At 41.4% G+C, this 20,393-nt stretch overlaps 1 protein-coding gene across 5 annotated transcripts in view; it reads right to left on the reverse strand.

Annotated features, from left to right (window-relative positions):
* The window catches only part of NAV3 (neuron navigator 3), a 407,330-nt gene that overhangs the window by 59,136 nt on the left and 327,801 nt on the right, over nucleotides 1-20,393 (reverse strand). For 2 of the 5 annotated variants that reach the window (XM_075012474.1, XM_075012466.1), the window contains exons 16-19: nucleotides 19,633-20,121; nucleotides 8,052-8,093; nucleotides 5,045-5,205; nucleotides 1,909-2,097 (exon numbers count right to left, since the gene is read on the reverse strand). In XM_075012474.1, the coding sequence (XP_074868575.1) occupies nucleotides 1,909-2,097; nucleotides 5,045-5,205; nucleotides 8,052-8,093; nucleotides 19,633-20,121 (881 nt within the window). The remainder of the gene's footprint in view (nucleotides 1-1,908; nucleotides 2,098-5,044; nucleotides 5,206-8,051; nucleotides 8,094-19,632; nucleotides 20,122-20,393) is intronic. The other 3 variants (XM_075012492.1, XM_075012483.1, XM_075012496.1) reach the window with 2 other exon arrangements.

A 20,393-nucleotide genomic window follows, 5' to 3' on the forward strand; every position in this document is an offset into this window, starting at 1 on the left:
ACCTCAGAGAAGAGCTATTAGTTGGTTTATTTTAGTAGAATATGACTTATTGTTCAATACTATCTGAACAAAAAAATCCACAGTTGCTTCATATTTGTTCTTAACTGGGAAAAATTACAATATGTATTATGAGATTTTAATAAGCATCTGAAGTGTATGTGTGCCACATATAAGATATTAACAATTAAAACATTTCTTGACATATTTTAAATCACCTTAGCACTTGTTAATTTTACCAGTCTCATGGATACACTTCAGGATACTGCAGGATCCAATGCCCACCATCAGATATTTATAAATGATACTTGCAACCCTTTCTTCCACTCAGCATTGCTCTGAAAACCTGCCTAGCTCTAGCCTTGATATCATCCCCTCCCAATTATTAACTTCCTGTGCCTTTACATTCATATAATTCAGCCTCTCAGCCTCCCTAACTCACATCCTCACTTGTTCTTCTGGCTCCATTCCTTCTCCTTATAAGTTAGCTCTAATTTCCCTTCTAATAAAATATGCTCTGGGAACACTTTTCCATTCACCTCTAAGGTCTACGAACTACTAAGGTCCATTTACTATTGATGCATGGACCTCTGTTCCATTTTCTCATTCATGGGTTCCCTCTAATTTGGCTTTCATCTTCTCTGCCAGTGGTGAACAATGCATGCAGCCGATCGTGGTTCTATGTGAGACTTGCAAGACATTCTGTTTAGTGTTACTGTTAGATTCAGTTGGTTTTCATCCTCAGTTGTTTTTTTTTCCCCATGCGACTATTAATAACATGACACACGTGAACCCCACCCATATGAAGGGAGGCAATGCTGACTGCACACAACTGTGTCTGAGAGAGTGGGGTGCTCCTGCAACATGCAATTAAAGTGCTGCTATAGCTCAATTGATACATGTTGCAAGTTCTAGGAATGCAAGCGCAGTTAACAAAACTACCCTATCTTGGAGTCTTGGTTACGACAATCTTGCAGCTCACTGAGACCAAGGGCTTGCATGACCCACTCAGTAGCTACGTTGACCATCGCTGATCTCTACCTCAGTAAAACTGCTCTCTCCAATGTCTTTGATGAACACTTCATTGCAAACCTATTCTCCCTTGGATTTCTGCTCCTGTTTTCTGTTCTTCCACTATTCCTTTTGCTGGTTCCTCCTCACTCCTCTCAGTGTTCTGTCAGTGGTCCTGCCCAATCTTACCCTTAGGTGATATCATATGCTCACAGCTATTCATCTAACTTCTCTGAGCAGATGACTGGGAAATTAATCTGTCCTGTTTTAGTGCCATTTTCTGACATATCACCAAAAAAGGCAAACTAAACAATTAAATATAGTTATCTATGTCATTCAGTGCAGTTTATCTCCTTTTTGTCTTACAATCATTAGCTGATTGGGGAAAGGGATCATCTTTGTTTGGTTTGTTTCTTGTACAGCATCAAGCACATTCTCATCACTTAAATAAAGACAGGGTGAGGAAGATTGTTTTAGCATTTAAAAAATGGAGGAAAGATGGATAGAGAAAAGACCATCAAGTGAGAAGGCGACTGCAGTAGTCATGGCAGGAAATAAGTAAAGCATGGGCAAGCATTTCAGGTGTAGGGCAAAAAGCATAAAAATATTCTCCAAGAGTAAGAGTTAGTCCCTTCTCTCCATATTTTCTGCAGTCCACTTTCTATATTCAAAAACTATTCAACGCAATTAATAGTTACACATGGAACATGTTCCATTTATAAATAACAAGTCTTTGCCTATTCCATCTTATTGTAGGTACCTGCTCTAGTTCTCAAACAGATCGAGAGGGGCTACAAGTCCAACTCACTGTAAGTCAGAACAGTTAACTATTTCATGATTACAAATCAAGGTGATAATTTAAATCGAAGTCTGCTACATCTGTGTTTTACTTGCTCCTACCTTCTTCCATGCTGTCTCTGAATGAGCCTGAATGACTGATTGCTCGTGGTCTCTCTTCTAAGGAGGTGGCACTGCCACACAGCTGGGAGTCATCATACAGGTCAAAAGAAGAGTCTTGTGCAGGGATGCTGTTTGAACGCATCATACTGGGTCCAGGAAGGTTAAACTGGGACAGGTTGGTTGGACTCACTGCAATGGAAAGCTTTATTTGTAAGGTATGCTCAGTTCTCGGGGATTTGTTTTTGTGCAGAATGATAGCAGTGGCTCACAAGGACTGGTGATGAAACGAAAGACTTTCATTCTTAGGCCAAAGTTATGCAAAATGAAAGTACTAAATCTAGAAGAAACTGGAGTCACACACAATAATGCTGCAGAAAACAGAGCGATAACATTGGTGACATCTGACTAAGCCACTTGTTCATTTTGGCTACGTCTACACGTGCAGCCAACATCGAAATAGTCTATTTCGATGAATAACGTCTACACATCCTCCAGGGCCGGCAACCTCGATGTTCAACTTCGACGTTGCTCAGCCCAACATCGAAATAGGCGTAGCGAGGGAACGTCTACACGTCAAAGTAGCACACATCGAAATAGGGATGCCAGGCACAGCTGCAGACAGGGTCACAGGGCGGACTCAACAGCAAGCCGCTCCCTTAAAGGGCCCCTCCCAGACACAGTTGCACTAAACAACACAAGATACACACAGCTGACAACTGGTTGCAGACCCTGTGCCTGCAGCATAGATCCCCAGCTGCCGCAGAAGCAGCCAGAAGCCCTGGGCTAAGGGCTGCTGCCCACGGTGACCATAGAGCCCCGCAGGGGCTGGAGAGAGAGCATCTCTCAACCCCCCAGCTGATGGCCGCCATGGAGGACCCAGCAATTTCGATGTTGCAGGACGCGGATCGTCTACACGGTCCCTACTTCGACGTTGAACGTCGAAGTAGGGCGCTATTCCTATCTCCTCATGAGGTTAGCGACTTCGACGTTTCGCCACCTAACGTCGAAGTTAAGTTCGAAATAGCGCCTGACGCGTGTAGACGCGACGGGCGCTATTTTGAAGTTGGTGCCGCTACTTCGAAGTAGCGTGCACGTGTAGACGCAGCTGTAGTCAGGCAAAGAGAGGCGGCAATAATGGACAAGACAGAAAATCATCACCAATTACAAAAAAATCCCACCAATTACAAAATTAAAAGTGAATAGGCATTTGTCACTTCTGTTCACAGGGGAGCTTTACAAACCAAGCCAATTATTCTCTGATTCAAGTATCATTACTTATTACAAAAAGACTGAAGATCCATTGAGCTAAGCACTGTGCAGACATCCATGTTTTATCCCTTTTGTGCACTGCCTTAGGCTATTCCATAGCACCGATCACCATATTTAATAGATGCTTCCCCATGGGCTAGCTGTGTGCCATTAAGAAACAGGAGTAACTGACCTACTCTTGGTTCAGCTGCAGACCGGCACTCAGGAAAACACTCTCAACTACTGGAAAATTGATTTGCTAGTAAAATAAGAGACTTTACGTTCATTTGCCCCATCTAAAATTAGGGTCAAGAAAAACAATATTGTCTGTCCAAAGCTCAGCTTGTTGATATGTGTCTTGAGCTACTGCTATGGACTAAAAGATATTTCTAGCAGAGCTGGAAATATTTGGAATCATAACAACAATGTGTTTTTGTTGTTGTGGTTTTCCTGAGAACTGTTTATTCCACAGGACTAAAATAAGCTGTTGCAGTCATTGATTATATTAGTCTCTCTTGTGGGAAACCCTACTAAGTGAACACAAGAGTCATGAAAGGAGGAGGGGAAAATTAATAGTGAAAAGTAACAAGGAGATATCTGTATTGAGAGTTATCTTTGTGCTTAAAATCAACACAAATCCATGGAAATGTGGCAACCAGTGCTTTGCTTAGACAATATCTAACTTCACTTATAAAATGTGTTTTCAGAATTTTAGATAGTGTAATAAAGTCTTATGGTTTTGTGCCTGAAGTTGCTCTCTTTTGGCTGCAACATACAGAAGATAAAAATGAACAGCAGCACTACAAATGTGTGAATCTTTCAGAAGTTATTCTTGGTTCTGTAGTAATGGCCTCAAATTTAAGAATTTAGTGGGAAACAAGTTTTCACACCATCTATAGGCCAGCCATTAAAGTATAACAATTACAGCAGGTCTGACATTTGAGCCTATTTAAGACAGTGAAACCCCAAAAGCTGTGGGAGAGAGACAAACTCAACAAACAAATCAAATTTTTGCTGTCAGAGTGCTAGTCTCTTAACTGTCTACTTTTTAAAAAAAAATCACTGAATAAAAAAGTTCAGCATAAATATCAGATAAAATAAACAAAACAGAACTTTGTAAAACTGCAGTTAAGCCATTGTGGGTGTATCCAAATACAAAATATAGAAAAAAATCATACATCCATTCAAGTCTTAAGATTTTGTGACCAGGTACCCACAAGTTCTGCATATTGAAGTATTTTCTGCCAGAAAGAGAAGGCCAAAAGACAATCTTGGTAATGAAATGCAGAACAAGAGCAGAATAGCCAAGTTCAGATCCTGAGCTGGATCCAAAGACTTACAAAATGTGCGGGCGTTTGGAGATGGGATTGTGGTTGGGCCCATAACAGAACAGTAGTCCAGCCAAGAAGTTTGTCTACTGATTCAAACGTTCCCATTGTTGAACCTGGGCAAATCTCAAAACAAAACTATGCTATGTGACATTATCCAGACTGGAAAAGGGATCAAAGGTCTGAACCAATGCCCACTAAAACCATTGGAAAGAATCCTACTGATGGCTGGCTCAGGCTGTGAGGGAGAAAGGACAATCTTTTGGTTCATAGGCTGTCATAACAGTCAAGAAATTTTCGTCTAATTCCTAGCCCTGCCATAGACTTCCAGTGTGGCCTTGGAGAGAAATCAGTGCCTCTTTTCTACATTTGAAATGGGGATAAACTGCTACCTACATAATGGAGATGTGAAGATTTTTCTTTATGTTTGTGAGGTGCTCAGATACTACGGTGAAAGGGACACTAAAAAAAAAGGGTAATGACAGACTAAACAGACTCCAATTATTCAGTTGCATGGTTATTTTTTCAGTGTTGGAAGGAAAGGGAAAACACTCATTTACCCAAATTGGAAAAGTGATATTTCCCAGTTGCTGATGAAGACATAGCCGAAGGTGAAACAATAGGGGACTGACTGCCAGTGTCTTGCAGGCCTCCTGTGGAATGGGAGCGCATCCATTCCTTGCTGTCCTCCTGGCTGGTCTGCCGAGATGACGGGGTATATCTGAAAAATCAGAGATGGCACACTTAAAACAACTACAAAGAACAGGGTTCGCAATGCAGTGAAAAGGAACTAACATCAAATATGCTTTGCAGGTCAGACAGAACAACAATTTTGACTGTCTCGTATCCAATTATAATTGCTCTATTGTTACAGATGACTTTAAACCATTTGAAATTTCCTGGGGGAACTCTACAAAACCAAAGCAACCCCCAAAACAAACAAAAATAACATTCTCCTTTCTTTAGTGAAATGTAATGAGCGGTCACACCACACAGACAGCTGAGAGAAAGGGACTTAGAAGTTGGTGAATAAGATGAGGCAAAGGCCGAGTACAATATTAATGCAAGGGATGAATAACAGACTGCAAAGCCAAGAGAGATGACTGGCTAATGACAGAATGAATCTGCCCTAGGAGTGTTTGAGCACATGTGGACATTTGGTAAGCCAAAGGGAACAAAAACAGATCAACAATCATGGAAAAAGGAACTTCCTTTGGTAAGGATAGTTACTGTGATCAAATGGAATGTTTGTCTCATGGAATGTAATATGGCATTGTGTCATTTCCCAGATTTGCTAGGAGAGGGAAGCAGGTAGGGACAAACAATTACCTAAATAGAAATGTTCTCTGGAATCAAAAAGTTTGGAAATCTAATTTATTCATCATCTCTCTGCTATTGTTAACCAATACAATTAGAGTAACTGATAGAAGGTATCATTGGGAGAAAACATAGGCCAGGCCCTTGTGGCTGGGCTGGAGGAAGGGATATTCTAGCACATTAGGAAAGTGCAGGCATTTCTTAACATTTGGGTCTCAGAAGAAAGCCTGTTTTTAATCCTGTCTGCGAGAGCTCACCATAAAACTTCATTCAGCACAATTCCATACCAACAGAAGAGGACTCTCACATTGCTCCCTGCTATTCCGCACTGCCAATATTCCTCAGGCACCCCAGAGAAAGAGGCTTTTGCTGCGGGTTCATGGGGCACTGCTGTTAGAGCTTCGGCTGCTGACTGGATGAATGTGTAATTTCTCATTCTACTGTTTTCATGCCAAATTTGAGATATTTTAGAAGTATCCCACTCAGTCTAATTAATTATCTCCTTTCTCTCTTTCTTTTTTTTAAAAAATGAGGCATGGTTGCTCTTTTTAAAACCTGGTAGAGGTGGGCTACCATAATGGTTTCTGGACCTGGAAGTGACCAAGTAAAATGCTGGGTTTCAGATTTTAAACTGAGCCAAAATAGCAGTACACACCTTAACTGGAATCAAGCCTTCATTTGACCCAAGTGGTGAAAAATCCTAACAACAGCTAATTAAGCCTCTGTCCATATGCTGCCTTAAAACTCCCTCTTCCTCACTGCCTCATCCGCACTCTTCTTTGCTGTTTTTAATAGAATGGGACCATAAACTTTCACCTCCCACTTAAGATTCTTCAGGGAGTACTAAGGGGTTGCTCTACCGTATGGATCTTTATGCAACAAGGCTCTTGTAGAGTGGTGGTAAATTTGGATTAGTCTTCTTTCACACAAAGGCATTGGGGAAACGCAGACCTCATAACATCAAGTGGTGGCAGTTCGATTCTGAGGCTGTGTCTACATTAGCATTCCTCTTTTGAAAGAGGCATGCAAATAAGGGACATTGAAAATGCAAATGAGGCACATATTTACATATCTGGCACCTGCTTTGCATATTTTTCTTTCAAAAGAGCTTCTTTCAAAGGAAGAAAAGCAATGTAGATGTGGCTCTATCGAAAGCAAACCCCATCTTTGAAAGAACTCTTCTTCCTGAAATAAAAAAAATAGAAAGAAGGGTTCTTTCAGAGATGGATTACTTTTGAAAGAGCCATGTGTACACTGCTTTTCTTCTTTTGAAAGAAGAATATGTAAATGAAGTGCCATATAAGAAAAGCAGAGACTTATTTGCATTTTTGATTTCCCTCATTTGCATGCCTCTTTCAAAAGAGGAATGTTAGTGTAGATGTAGCCTGTAAGGCCAGAAGCTATTTTGTAGTTCCCTATCAATAGCATGAGGGCTTTCTGATTTATAGTTCCAATGATGGGAGAGCTTTATGTCAGAATACTACTCTGTGTGTGTGTGTGTGCATGTGGAGGGAGAGAGCGAGAGGAAGGAGGCTGATCCAGTTGCCATAACCTCCAGAGGAGCTCTGTTGGATTAAAGAGGTGGACAGGCTGATGTCAGGAGAAAGAGGAAGTAGCCATACATTCTTTTCCCTTGACTCCAACCTAGCGTTCAAGACAGTGGTGGTAGCCTGTGGTCTTTCCTCTCTGAGGAGAACAGTAAGAAGCAGCAAGAAGTGGAGGTCATGTGCGTGGCTGGGTTGGGGACTGAATACAGCAGGAGTATGTCCTAACAGCGACTCTTTTATGCTTTCAAACTCCGGATGCTGAAACTTGTCTTTTCTATGTTGTAGATCCTGCACCCCTCAAGCTGGATCAGCCATGACTGTTCCACGCCCAAAGCTCACATTCTGGCTTATCTCTAAAACCTTGTTCTTCTGCATATTTTCAGTTTGCTTTCTGTTGCAAAGGTACTTTGTTACTCTCTTTTTTGGTCTACTGCATACCAATTCTCTTTGCATTATAACATTTTATAAGTAAACTATTTAAAACAGTTTTTACTTTCCTTTATATATCTGTGTACTAAATTAACTCACTAGGCCAGACTGAAAAGAAAAAATTCCAGTCAGTGCTATCTTTGCTTTATTTAAAACCTAAGCTCTAGGAGCTCTGTTGTAGATAGGCTCAGCAAGGAGAAACAGATGGAGCGACAACGTAGAAAAGGTTACAGAAAAACAGAGAAGCTGCAATCATGCTGAATAAAGTATATACCTTAATCCCTTTTTGGGTAGTGTATTTCTGTCAAGCTGCATGCTGTTAAAACAAAGAAAACCCCTAAGGACATACAGTAAACAGGACTGTTCAAAATTACAAACTCTAAACGTCTAGCTACATTCATATAACAAAAGGTGATGTCATTTATTTTAATGCATCTTTATGGAAATCAAAACCTAACATATTAAAGAGGTAGATGGGACATGGACTGCCACATGTTCATTTTTCATCCAGGCATGCTCTGGTCTCAGTCAACAACCATTTGGCAAGTGTCCAAATCAGACAGAAGTTTGGCCCTCCAAATCTTAATCTTCCTTCATGAGTCATGCAGATGCAGCCTTTACTCTGTATGGGAATCAGAGTCACAGAATGAACCTGTACTTTTCACAGCTCCCTGGCTATATCTGCAAATGCCCCTCCTTTTTGGAAGGGGCATGTAAATGAAGAAGGTTGAAAATGCTAATGAGGCACAGTTATGAATATTCAGTGCCTTGTTTGCATAACGGTAACGGCCACAAATGTTGAAAATGCTGCTTTCAAATTGCAAACTAGCCATGTAGATGGTGTTCCTTCGAAAGGAAATCCCAATTTTGAAAGCACCTTTCTTCTCAAAAAAATTGGGAAGAAGGGTGCTTTCGAAATCAGGGTTTCCTTTCTAAGGAACCTTGTCTACATGGCTAGTTTGCAATTCGAAAGCAGAATTTTTGCTGCACGGGGTGGCTGTCATTATGCAAATGAGGCACTGAATAGTCTATCAGTACCTCATTAGCATTTTGACCCGCTTCACTTACATGGCCCTTCCAAAAGGGAGGGGCATGTGTACACATAGCCCCTGTGCTCTTTTGCTATGGTTTTATACAACATTCAGGTTTTTGATACCTGCAAAATGGCAGTTTCTGTTTGTAGGAAGATGTGCTAAATAAACAGAGGCTGATTTGCCATTGTCCTGCTGCTTGTACAACCAATGTATGTGCAGGTGGGCTGTACACTGACAGCAGATCAGAGGGTAGAAGCAGTTTAAAACTGACTTTCTGCTGGAATGAACAACAACATGAGATGCAAAGCACAGGACACCTGGGGTCTTATGTGTCAATCCTTCCAGAGAGAGGGAATGTCTTAGAAGGACTGTTCGTTACCTTCTTTCTAATGAGAAGTAATTTATATGACTTATCTTTCCTCAGTTATCTGGCTTTCAGCTGGTTGGTGATGGCGGTGCTTCACTGGACTCTTCAATTAACTAAAATACACTATTTTATTTTGGAATTATTGAATTTGCAATGTCAGTATGAGGATTAAAGGAAATGAAATGTGTGTGTGGGGGAATCTACGTTGCATGACATCATCACTGCAAAGCTGAGTGAAATGTACTGTATGCCATAGAGCAAAGCATCAGAGAAGAACTGGATCCATGCTTACACAGGGAAATGTTCTTAAACTTCCACAGTACTGCTAACACAGGTTCAGTTTCAGTGGTGTTGGCAGTGCTCAGAGCCCTCATGCAGGTGGGCAGTGGAGTTTTCAACACAGTTTTATGTAACCCTGCTCAGAGCAGGTTCAGCTGTAAATATATTGAAAATGATGTAATCAGCCACTGATCTCAGCGGCGCTCAACGTTACTAATCCCAGCGGAACTCAACCAGTCTGAGCAAGGGTAGGAATTTATAAAGAAACTGCCCCTAATTTAGTCAGGCCCTAACTCTGCAAAGGGAGAAGGAAGATAGTGGAAGCTGATCAGGGCTTTTCAACATTGTTCCACTGTTCAGACTCGAGGGTTTGAATAGCAGCACACACCCAAGTGCTGTGCTGTACCTCCCCCATGTGGATGCTGCGACTATGAATTTCAAGGTTTCTACTTGTTAGTCTTTAAAGTGCTACTGGGCTGGTTTTTGTTCGGAAGGTTTCTACTGGCTGAAGAAGTCTACATTAATGTGAACTAGCAACCTTTCAGTGCTCACCTGCAGCAGCCACACAGGACAGTTTCAGCACAGACCAGTGCACTTTGCTATTCATATCACCATAGCCTGAAGCTCAGGCAGCATTGACATGCCCCTAGTGGTGATGTAATATAAGCTTGACTATAACTGTCTGCAAGGGTTTGGTCCAGCAATGAACATATTACTTGATTTACAACGTAACCATGGTACGTGGAGAGTCCTCAAAAATTATTCATGTCTGTGATGATTGTATGGATTTTACCAAATGCTTCATGCATTTACTTGTCCTACCTAATAAAAAAGGCCTAAATTCTTAATTTGTACCATAGGGTGCCACTTCTATATATAATACCTTTTGCTCTGTTTAATCAAGAACTCCTCCTAAATCGTAAAAGCTAGGACCACTAAATTCAGTATACAGCTTTATCTTATCATATCCTAAAACAACATAAGCGTTTGGTTGCACCAGAAAAACAGGATGTGTCCTGAATGGGATTGTTTCTCATAAAAACAAACAGAAAGAGACAAAAAGCAGTCAACTAGCACTTTAAAGACTAGCAAAATAGTTTATTAGGTGAGCTTTCGTGGGACAGACCCACTTCTTCAGACGATAGCCAGACCAGAACAGACTCAATAGTTAAGACACAGAGAACCAAAAACAGTAAGCAAGGAGGACAAATCAGGAAAAGATAATCAAGGTGAGCAAATCAGAGAGTGGAGGGGTGGGGGGGAAGGTCAAGAATTAGACTGAGCCAAGTATGCAGATGAGCCCCTATAGTGACTCAAAAAGTTCCCATCACGATTTAAACCATGTGTTAATGTGCCGAATTTGAATATAAAAGCCAGCTCGGCTGTTTCCCTTTCCAGAACAGTGCAATAATTCTTCTTCAATAATACACATACCTTTAGGTCATTGGCAGAATGCCCCATTCCATTACAATATTGGCTAACTGGTTTGTGGATCTGGAGTGTTTTGATGTCTGTTGTATGCCCATTGACCCATTGGACAGACTTCTAACTCTTGTCTGCATACTTGGCTCAATCTAATTCTTGACCTTCCCCCCCACCCCTCCACTCTCTGATTTGCTCACCTTGATTATCTTTTTCTGATTTGTCCTACTTGTTTATTGTTTTTGGTTCTCTGTGCCTTAAATATTGAGTCTGTTCTGGTCTGGCTATGGTCTGAAGAAGTGGGTCTGTCCCACAAAAGCTCACCTAATAAACTATTTTGCTAGTCTTTAAAGTGCTACTTGACTGCTTTTTGTTTTGATAGTGTATAGACTAGCACGGCTTCCTCTCTGTTACTATAGAAAAGAGACAGAATCACAAAATAAACTACAGTCTTCAGAACTGACATAACTGAGTGAATGTGAAGAGACTGAACCGGGATGAGTCTAAATAAATAAATAAATAAACAGGAATAGGATTGCTTTTCAATAAACCTTATAGAAAAGAGATAAAACAGAGAAATTTGGAATAGTTTCGGCACAGCTAAATAAATGCTATACGTTTGAAAACGAGAAGAAAATGATGTCAAATGAAGACAAATTGACTACTGCCCTTTGTTTATTAAAACAAAGCAAATGATAAGAGTTTACAGGGATGAAGAAAAATATAGTGGATGGAATTCTAATTTTGAAATGTACTGTAAAATTAAATGGACCTATTTTAACAATCCCTTATTTTAAGAAATCCAAAATAAAAGTTACAATCATTTAAATAAAGTATGTACATTTTCCTTTAATTGAGTTAAGGATCTGAACAATGCTGGGTAAATCTTCTAGTAACAAACAATTGTGATTAGAATGGCAGAATTCCCTTCTGAGTTCATATCAAAACTCATAGATTTTCTGACATTGGTGTAGGTCAGCATTTCCCAAACAGTGTTCTGCAGAACAATGGTGTTCCACATGACGTGAATAGGTGCTCTGTGAAAAAAAAGTAAGCTAGTGATATTTTTCCTTCTAAAACGTTAAATATGAAATTACGCATGTATGAAAAATATTAAGGTTTTTGAATAGTATTTAGATTATTGCTATATCAATATTTTTAGCATACTGATAATAGCATAGTTATGTGACTTGTGCTGAACCATGAGAGTCGGTTCAGATTGTTTTGGCACAAGTCACGTTCAGAGAAATCATGGAATGCTGCACCTGATATGAGAATCCAGCTCTCAGCATTGTTCCTAATATTAAGCAGCTTTGTGATCAAAAGATGCAAAAACACTCTTCCCATTTAAAAAAAAAACCTACCAAATTTACTTATTTTTATTTTCCAGTAGTTTTCTGTAAACATAACACATTTATAAAAAACACAACATTTTAAAATATTTTCCATGCCCAATTTGTTTTGCATGTTTTTCATGTAAGAACAGTCCTTTTTTCAACAATATTGGCCTTTCTATTTTTGTATAAAAGAACAACACTAACCATCTTTCTTTCAGCAGTTATGTTTTGATGTTTTGTTTTGGGTATTCAATTTTTCATCATTATACTTAATTATAGGGTTGACAACCATCCTTCTATCCACTCAATAACCTACCAGCTAGCATCATTCAAGAGACCCCTAACAGAATTTGAATGTGGATACCCAAATGAAAAGCGGTGAATATTCTTTAACTGGAGAACAGAAATTATATAGCTGCCCAAAACGAAGCTGAACAGATATTTTAAAATATTGTTAAATCCTATGACTAAACCTCCAAAATGGAGATATCCACATTGCAGCTATTAATTCACTTCCCTAACTGGTCAGGTCTTTGCTTTTTAGCACCAATAAGCATTTCTCTTCCCACCTCCCTATCCCAACAAGCCAAGCATGTTGCTTCCACAAACCCTAATAATTGCGGGATTAAAGGAAAAGAGCAGACCTAGTAAATGAAAGTAGATCTTCTGAATTGCAATGAAGAGTAATATCAATAGATCACAGCTACGCCGACCCTACTCATTTATAGACATCTAAAGATAATGTAAAAATTACACTCATCCCTCACCATACAAGCACAATTGGTTCCCAACTCTCTGCTCGTAGGTGAAAACTCATAACAGTGACATTAAATTACCATTAAAATATGTGTAAAAGTCTCTGGTTCCTAGTGTTCCTTGGGGAAGGAGTGGAAGCATGTGGGGCTGCTTTGGAAAGGTAAGTGAACTTTGGGGTGGCAGGGAGATTGCAGAGGGTTAAGGCAGTTTGGGGCCGTGAGTGGGAAGGTTAAAACCTGGTGATGGCTTCAGTGGAGGAGGTGGCGGTTTGTTCCTCCGGGCTGCAGCAGTGGTACCTTGAGGGGGTGCGGCAGGCCGGTGGATTCAGGGCCAGGATGGGATGGGTGTTCAGAGCTGCCAGGGTAGTGGAGGGTGCATGGGGAACTGCCGCAGGGGTAGTGTTGGGAGTGGGCAGGGCTGCAGATCTCCCTACCCCCTCAGCCAGGGACCCCACATCTGGTTCCTTTCCCGCCACAGGGCTGCTGGTCTCCCCGCCCCCGGCCAGGGACCCTGTGGCTGGAGCTGAGCCAGCTGCAGGGCTGCGGGTCTCCCTGCCCCCTGGCCAGGGACCCCATGATGAGTTCATATAAGTGGGGGAAGTTCACTCACATAGTGAACAATGGTAAGTATATGTGTCCCCCATTTTAGCAAGGATGAGTGTAGCTGTAACAAGTTGGTCTACAGTTTCTTGGAAGACCCATCACATGTGGGTCTCATATACTGTTACAGGCTGTGGCATGGGGACAAACTGGCTAAGCAGAGAAGGACCTGAGGACTATAACAGATGAGAAGCTGGGTATGAATCAACAGTCAAGAAGGCTAGCAGTGTGTTGGGCCGCTAGCTGATCAAGGGAAATTATTTTTCCCATCTACTTGGCACTGGTGAGGCCATATCTGAAGTAGTGTGTCCCTCTTTGGGCCCCACTACAGAAAGAATGTGGGTAAATTGGAGAATCCAGCAAAGGGCACTGAAAATGATTAAGGGGCTGGAACAAATGAGTCATAAATTATGCAAAAACAATGAGAAGGCCCGTGGCACCTTACAGACTAACAGATTTATCGGAGCATAAACTTTTGTGGGCAAAGACCCACTTCTGTACTGCCCTCACTGGATGCTCAGCTTGCTATGCCTGCAGGACTTGATGCTGCCTTTTGTCCAGGAAGTCTTCACCTTCTCTGATGTACCGGAGGGGTGATATTTACGCCTCCAGTCCTCTAATCTTTTTTTCCAAGATGGCAACCAGCTTGCACTGGGTACATATGAAATCCCTTTTGTTTTCTGGGAGGAAAACAAACATAGCATATGTGGTGCAGGTCACAACAGCTGACTTGTCAGTAGACTTGTCACTATCTTTTTTTCCCTTTTCTTCAGAGAATTCCCTCAGATGATGTTAGTGCCGTTGTGAAGGGGAGAAAAGAAACAAAACTTAAAAGGCCAAATAATATGGGGCTCTCCACAAGGTGAACTCCCAGGCAAGCTCCATTGCTAGAGGTCCCCGGTTTGCAGCTCCCAGCTGGTCATGTTCCTGCTGGTCGCGAGCCTCTGGCTTGTGAAGCCTTCTCTCCTTTGGTCCCTCCTACCCCCGGTGAGTCACGAGGGGAGGGGTTGACTCACACACTAACTGCCACAGTAACTGAGCTTCATCAGTAACTGAAATTCAAATTCAAATTGAGAGATTCAAATTCAAATTCGGACAGACAATCAACCTAGCAAACTGAAATTCAAATTCAAACAATCAAACTCATTCACAAGTAACTGATATTAATCCATAACTGAAATTCAAATTCAAACAGCCCAGGAAACAAACATACTCAATAGATCTCACCTGCTTCAGTGGGGTTCACTTTCTCTTCCAGGCAACTCCCCTGTTAGCAGCCCCTGTTTGCAGATCCGATTGCTAGCCTCTTATGCTCCAATAAACCTGTTAGTCTAATCTGTTATGACTTCTCGTTGTTTTTGCAGATACAGACTAACACGGCTACCCCTCTGATATGCATAAATTATGAGCAGAGGCCGAGGGAACTGGGATTATTTTTTTGGCTGAAAAGAAGAATGAAGAGGGATTTGATAGCAACCTTCAACTACCTGAAGAGGGGTTTCTAAAGAGGATGGCAGATGGCAGCAATGTTCTCAAATTGCAGTGGGGGAAGATTTAGGTTGGATATTAGGAAAAAACTATTTCATTGGGAGTCTGGTGAAGCACTGGAATGGGTTGCATAGGGAGGTACTGCACTCTCCATCCTTAAATGTTTTTTAAGGCCATGCTTGACAATGCCCTGGCTGGAAATATTTAGTTGGGGTGGGTCCTGTATTGAGCAGGGAGGTTGGTAGACATGGTCTCCTGAAATCTCTTACAACCCTAATCTTCTATGGTTCTAAATATCGTGAACTGCCTTTTTAAGTCAGAATGACTCGGGGAGAGGGAGAATGGCACATAAATATACACATTTTCGTACACCTTGGATACTACCAGCATGCTCCATCTCATCCTTGAAGTAGCCCCAACTACAGCAGCCTAGGTGCTGTGAGCCAATATGTATAAATGCTCAGGTTGCTGAGCCCATATTTCCCTTCTCTACATTGGGGCAGATTCTCTATTCCCAATTTGTTCCCTTTGAGCTGTGGAAACCATCCACAAGTGCCTCTCTGAGGTTCTCCAGAAGTTCCTAGAGTCACAAATGACTGTTCTTTCTCCCTACTCACAGCCCCGGCTCATGTGTGTGAAGAAGTGGATGGTGTGCAATGCACTTGGCTTTACTTAACCAGATTATGGTCATTAGGTAAGGTGACTAGAGAAGAGGTGCCCATTCTTTCTGTGTGCATATACAGAGAGAGACAGACAGACAGAAAGACAAACAGATGTAGCGTTAAATATCAGCATTCTCCTTATAAAATCATGCCCCTTAGGGAACACAATCAATCAAATAAACAAATGAAAGCAGCACCTAGGCTGCTCTAGCTTGGGTTAATCCAAGGATGAGAAGGAGCATAAAAGGAGCTGTCACTGTCTACCTAACTGCGGCTGATCACAGTAAGCCATGATGGAGCCTGTATGATCACCTACTCTGGTGTTCGTTCTGCAACACTTATCTACTATTTCTCCTCCTGTGCTGTGACCAAACAGAAGAGAAACAAAAATTGTAAATGCTCCACAGAGGTAAAAAAACCAGAAGAATCTCTGAATATGGCCAGAGAGGTAGCTATGTTAGTCTGTATTCTAACAAAACAAACCAGTAGTCATGTAGCACTTTAAAGACTGACAAAATAATTTCTTAGGTGATGAGCTTTCGTGGAGCAGACCCACTTCTTCAGATCTGGAGATAGCCTGAAGAAGTGGGTCTGCCCCACAAAAGCTCATTAGCTAATAAATTATTTTGTTATTCGTTAAAGTGATGCATGACAACTAGTTTGTTTTCTCTGAATATGGGTTTGTCTACCCAGGATAGTTTTTCTAGTCATTACCGATGCAATTACACTGGCAAATTATATGAGTATAACTTTCTATGTGGACACTGGATATAGGAGTGGCTTCTTGTGGCTTCTTCAAATGACATAACATAAATGAGAAACCAATCTTATTCCAGAATAAGCATTCCTACACTGTGATAGTGGAATAAAGTTTCACCTCTAGTCTTATCTACACTGACACAGCTATGTCTGCAACTGACGATGCAGTTTATTAGCTCTTTCAGTCTTGTACAACTGCTCCTGATAAGAAAGAAAAATAAAGAAAGAAGAACGAATCTTGCAACAGCTATTCCCACATTGCTTTCAAGACTACCAACAGTCTGGGTCTAAGAAGCAACCAGTGCCCTATAACTAGCTCACAGGAAGTTTTGCAGACAGGGGGAGGTCAAAGAGACCAGTTGCACCAGATCCTGGCATTTCCAAGAGGCATGAAGCTCTGGCAACCGGAGCTGCTACTGCGGCAGCAGTGGTGGCCGGAGCTTTGGGCCTCTCTGAAAAGCTGTGGCTGCTCTGCTATGCCAGTCTGTGTGGCTGTGCGGGGAGCAGCTCCATTGTCTGTCCACTGCTAAGGGCTGATTATCCTAGGCCCTGCCCCTAGCACCCTTGTGCACACCCCTTCCAAGGGCACAGAGACAAGCCCTTTTCCCCCACCTTGCCCTGAGGCCTGAGGGGGCAATCATCCCTGCTGTTCACAGGCTAAAAAGAAGGGGACTTTTTTTCTGTTTCTTAATGTTATGAAAGAATATTTTTGTTGTAAAAGCACATGAGAAGAAATAAGAACACCTATGAAAAACAACACATTGCTTTAACAGACCTTTTGGGGAAAAAATCAGATTACAAAGATCCTATGGGGGCTATAAATCAAGAAATGTCAAGTTTCTCTAGAAATTTGTAAATTGCTTTGCTCTGAGGCCAGATCAACATGATATATGGCTCTCTCAGAAATCAGTCACAATATCCCACTTGGCCAAATATGAAATTTTAAAAAATTGCCAAAGGCAAAGTATTTGGAATCAATGAAATGGAGTCACTGGACAAACACATGAAATATTAAAAGAGGGAGCTGCTCAGGCACTTTTTGCTAAGACACTGACATTTTTAATGTGACATTAAACATCTTTTGCATAACTGTACAATTTAGCATATATGCAACATCCTTCCAAATCTTATTAACTTTCTCATCCTGAAATGTAACAGCAGGAATTATTGGAGGAGCACATTACATGGCTCTATAAACTAAAAAAAATTAAATGTTGTACTTTTCAGTTGATTAAATGAAATCTAATTACTACATACACACTGAGGGCCCACCAAAAACTTGCATGTCAATGTACTTTTTCCTTTGGGCTGGTCTGTACAGATTTTGTACGGGTATAACTGTGATGATTATGCATGATTCTTTTAACAATATACATAGACTAATAAAGTCCTTACTCATACTGAGGAGGCTGTTATACCAACACAAAAGTGCCTTTTACCTGTACTGATTATTTCTGCTTAGGAATTTTTCAACCAAATGTATTTTCATTGGAAAGAGCCCATTCATCAAAAGCAGAACTCTTTGGAAAAACATGTTGAAGATGATAAATTTTCCAATTTGGAAAATAAAATGAAAAAAAAGTTTTAAAATTGTCTAAACATTCTGTTTTAGCATTTGCTCAACAGTTTTGTTTGGTTCTGAGTTCAAGGCCATTGTAAAAAGGTGAACACTGAAAGAAAACATTTAATAAATGATGAAAAGTATTTTATTGACTTAGTCCACATTATTTATTTATTTATTTATTTATTTACTGATTTATTTATTTATTTGGTTTCTTCATTTATAAAAATATTTAGGATTTGAACTTTTTCTGTAATTCAAGATTTTTTTTCAAAATCTCAAAAGCTCTCAGAATGGGAAAACCATAGCCTTTCTAGTTCAATTTATTTTGCTCATTTTACAAACATATAAATAACACTAGCATAAGAATGTTCATATTAGTATAACTGCATCCACACTAGGGCTACGTCTACACGTGAGGCCAACATCGAAATAGCTTATTTCGATGTAGCAACATCGAAATAGGCTATTTCGATGAATAATGTCTACACGTCCTCCAGGGCTGGCGACGTAGATGTTCAACATCGACGTTGCGCAGCACCACATCGAAATAGGCGCAGCGAGGGAACGTCTACACACCAAAGTAGCACACATCGAAATAAGGGTGCCAGGCACAGCTGCAGACAGGGTCACAGGGCGGACTCAACAGCAAGCCGCTCCCTTAAAGGGCCCCTCCCAGACACACTTGCACTAAACAACACAAGATCCACAGAGCCGACAACTGGTTGCAGACCCTGTGCCTGCAGCATGGATCCCCAGCTGCCGCAGCAGCAGCCAGAAGCCCTGAGCTAAGGGCTGCTGCCCACGGTGACGATAGAGCCCCGCAGGGGCTGGAGAGAGAGCATCTCTCAACCCCCCAGCTGATGGCCGCCATGGAGGACCCGGCAATTTTGACATTGCGGGACACGGCTCGTCTACACGGTCCCTACTTCGACATTGAACGTCGAAGTAGGGCGCTATTCCGATCCCCTCATGAGGTTAGCAACTTCGATGTCTCGCCGCCTAACGTCGAAGTTAACTTCGAAATAGCTCCCGACGCGTGTAGCTGCGACGGGCGCTATTTCGAAGTTAGTGCCACTACTTCGAAGTAGCGTGCACGTGTAGACACAGCTTAGAGGGGCTGTATTTAATATCTGCATGATTAAAGCAATGCCTTATTTGTGGGTAGACAAGACATTTAAAAATATGACTGTGGGGCAGGCAGGGTATTTCTCTTGTTCTTTTCTGCATGTTTTGTGCAGAACTTGTCAAAACCTTGCATAGGCGAGTGATAATCTTGAAAGCTTTCCTTCCTAAGTGAACTTCCATCAACCTCAGTGAGGGCAGCACAAAGGGAAACAAATTACCAGATTGGAGCCTTAGTCAAGTTTTGATTTTTTTGCTAATCCTTTATAAAGCAACAAAAGAGTGAAAAACATTTTCGAAAGTAAGAAAATGAGCTTGTACACCCATTAAAGTGGCCCAGGGCTGAGTGCTGGGTTCAGTGCCTGACATCACTCTTGCCCACTTTTTTACGGTGTTCCTATGAGATTTCTCTTTTTGTTCTTTACATTTCTCTTTCATTCTCACTGTGCCTACAGGTTAAGCTCACCTTTCTGATAGTGTAGATCTGACACTTCCAGTCCTCATGAGCAGGCTCTGAACCTCCTGAGTGCCTGTTGTCAATCCAGAGAGAGAGCCATGATGGCTGAGAGGGAGGTCAATAGATTCAGAGCTTGTGTGCAGGCTAGTCATTGACTGGTAACTTGGTGTGTCCTTACTGCCGGCTGAGGAGCTGCTCAGGTTTGCAGCCCACACGAGACCACCTGACGTGAAAGAGTGAACAGATGCTGGACTGGAAGCCAAGGAGTGACTTAAGCTTACAACATCTGTATTTAATTCCGAGGGTTTACTGAAGAGGGGGCTGCTGCTACCACTTTGCCCACCTGCACTGCCCATGCTGCCTGTACCCGAAGATGGAGATTCTAGGCTGCCTTGCCGTGCTAATGTGGTACTAGGGCTGGGCATTGCTGAGGTGGGTTTCACACTTTCAGCATTGGGTGCGGAGGCAGCTTTGCCACCAGCCTTGGCACCAAACAACCTAAAAGTAAAGCAAATAGGTTTAGTTGTTATTTAGAGAAACTGACACCCATATTAAACATTCAAGGCATAACTTCATGAGCGCCAAATTCCACCTTTAATTACAGCTACTAAAATAATGCACTCCTTTGATGATTAATCTCCTCTCAACCTTAAATCCACTTAACTACATCATAGCAGCATAGGATTTATTACATTATCAAAAGCTCTCATTCACTGTTTTTCATGTGTGTTCTTTTCAGGTTTAGATCATCATATGGAGATGAAAAACAA

The sequence above is a fragment of the Carettochelys insculpta genome, chromosome 1 (assembly GCF_033958435.1).
Source record: "Carettochelys insculpta isolate YL-2023 chromosome 1, ASM3395843v1, whole genome shotgun sequence".
NCBI lineage: Eukaryota > Metazoa > Chordata > Testudines > Carettochelyidae > Carettochelys > Carettochelys insculpta.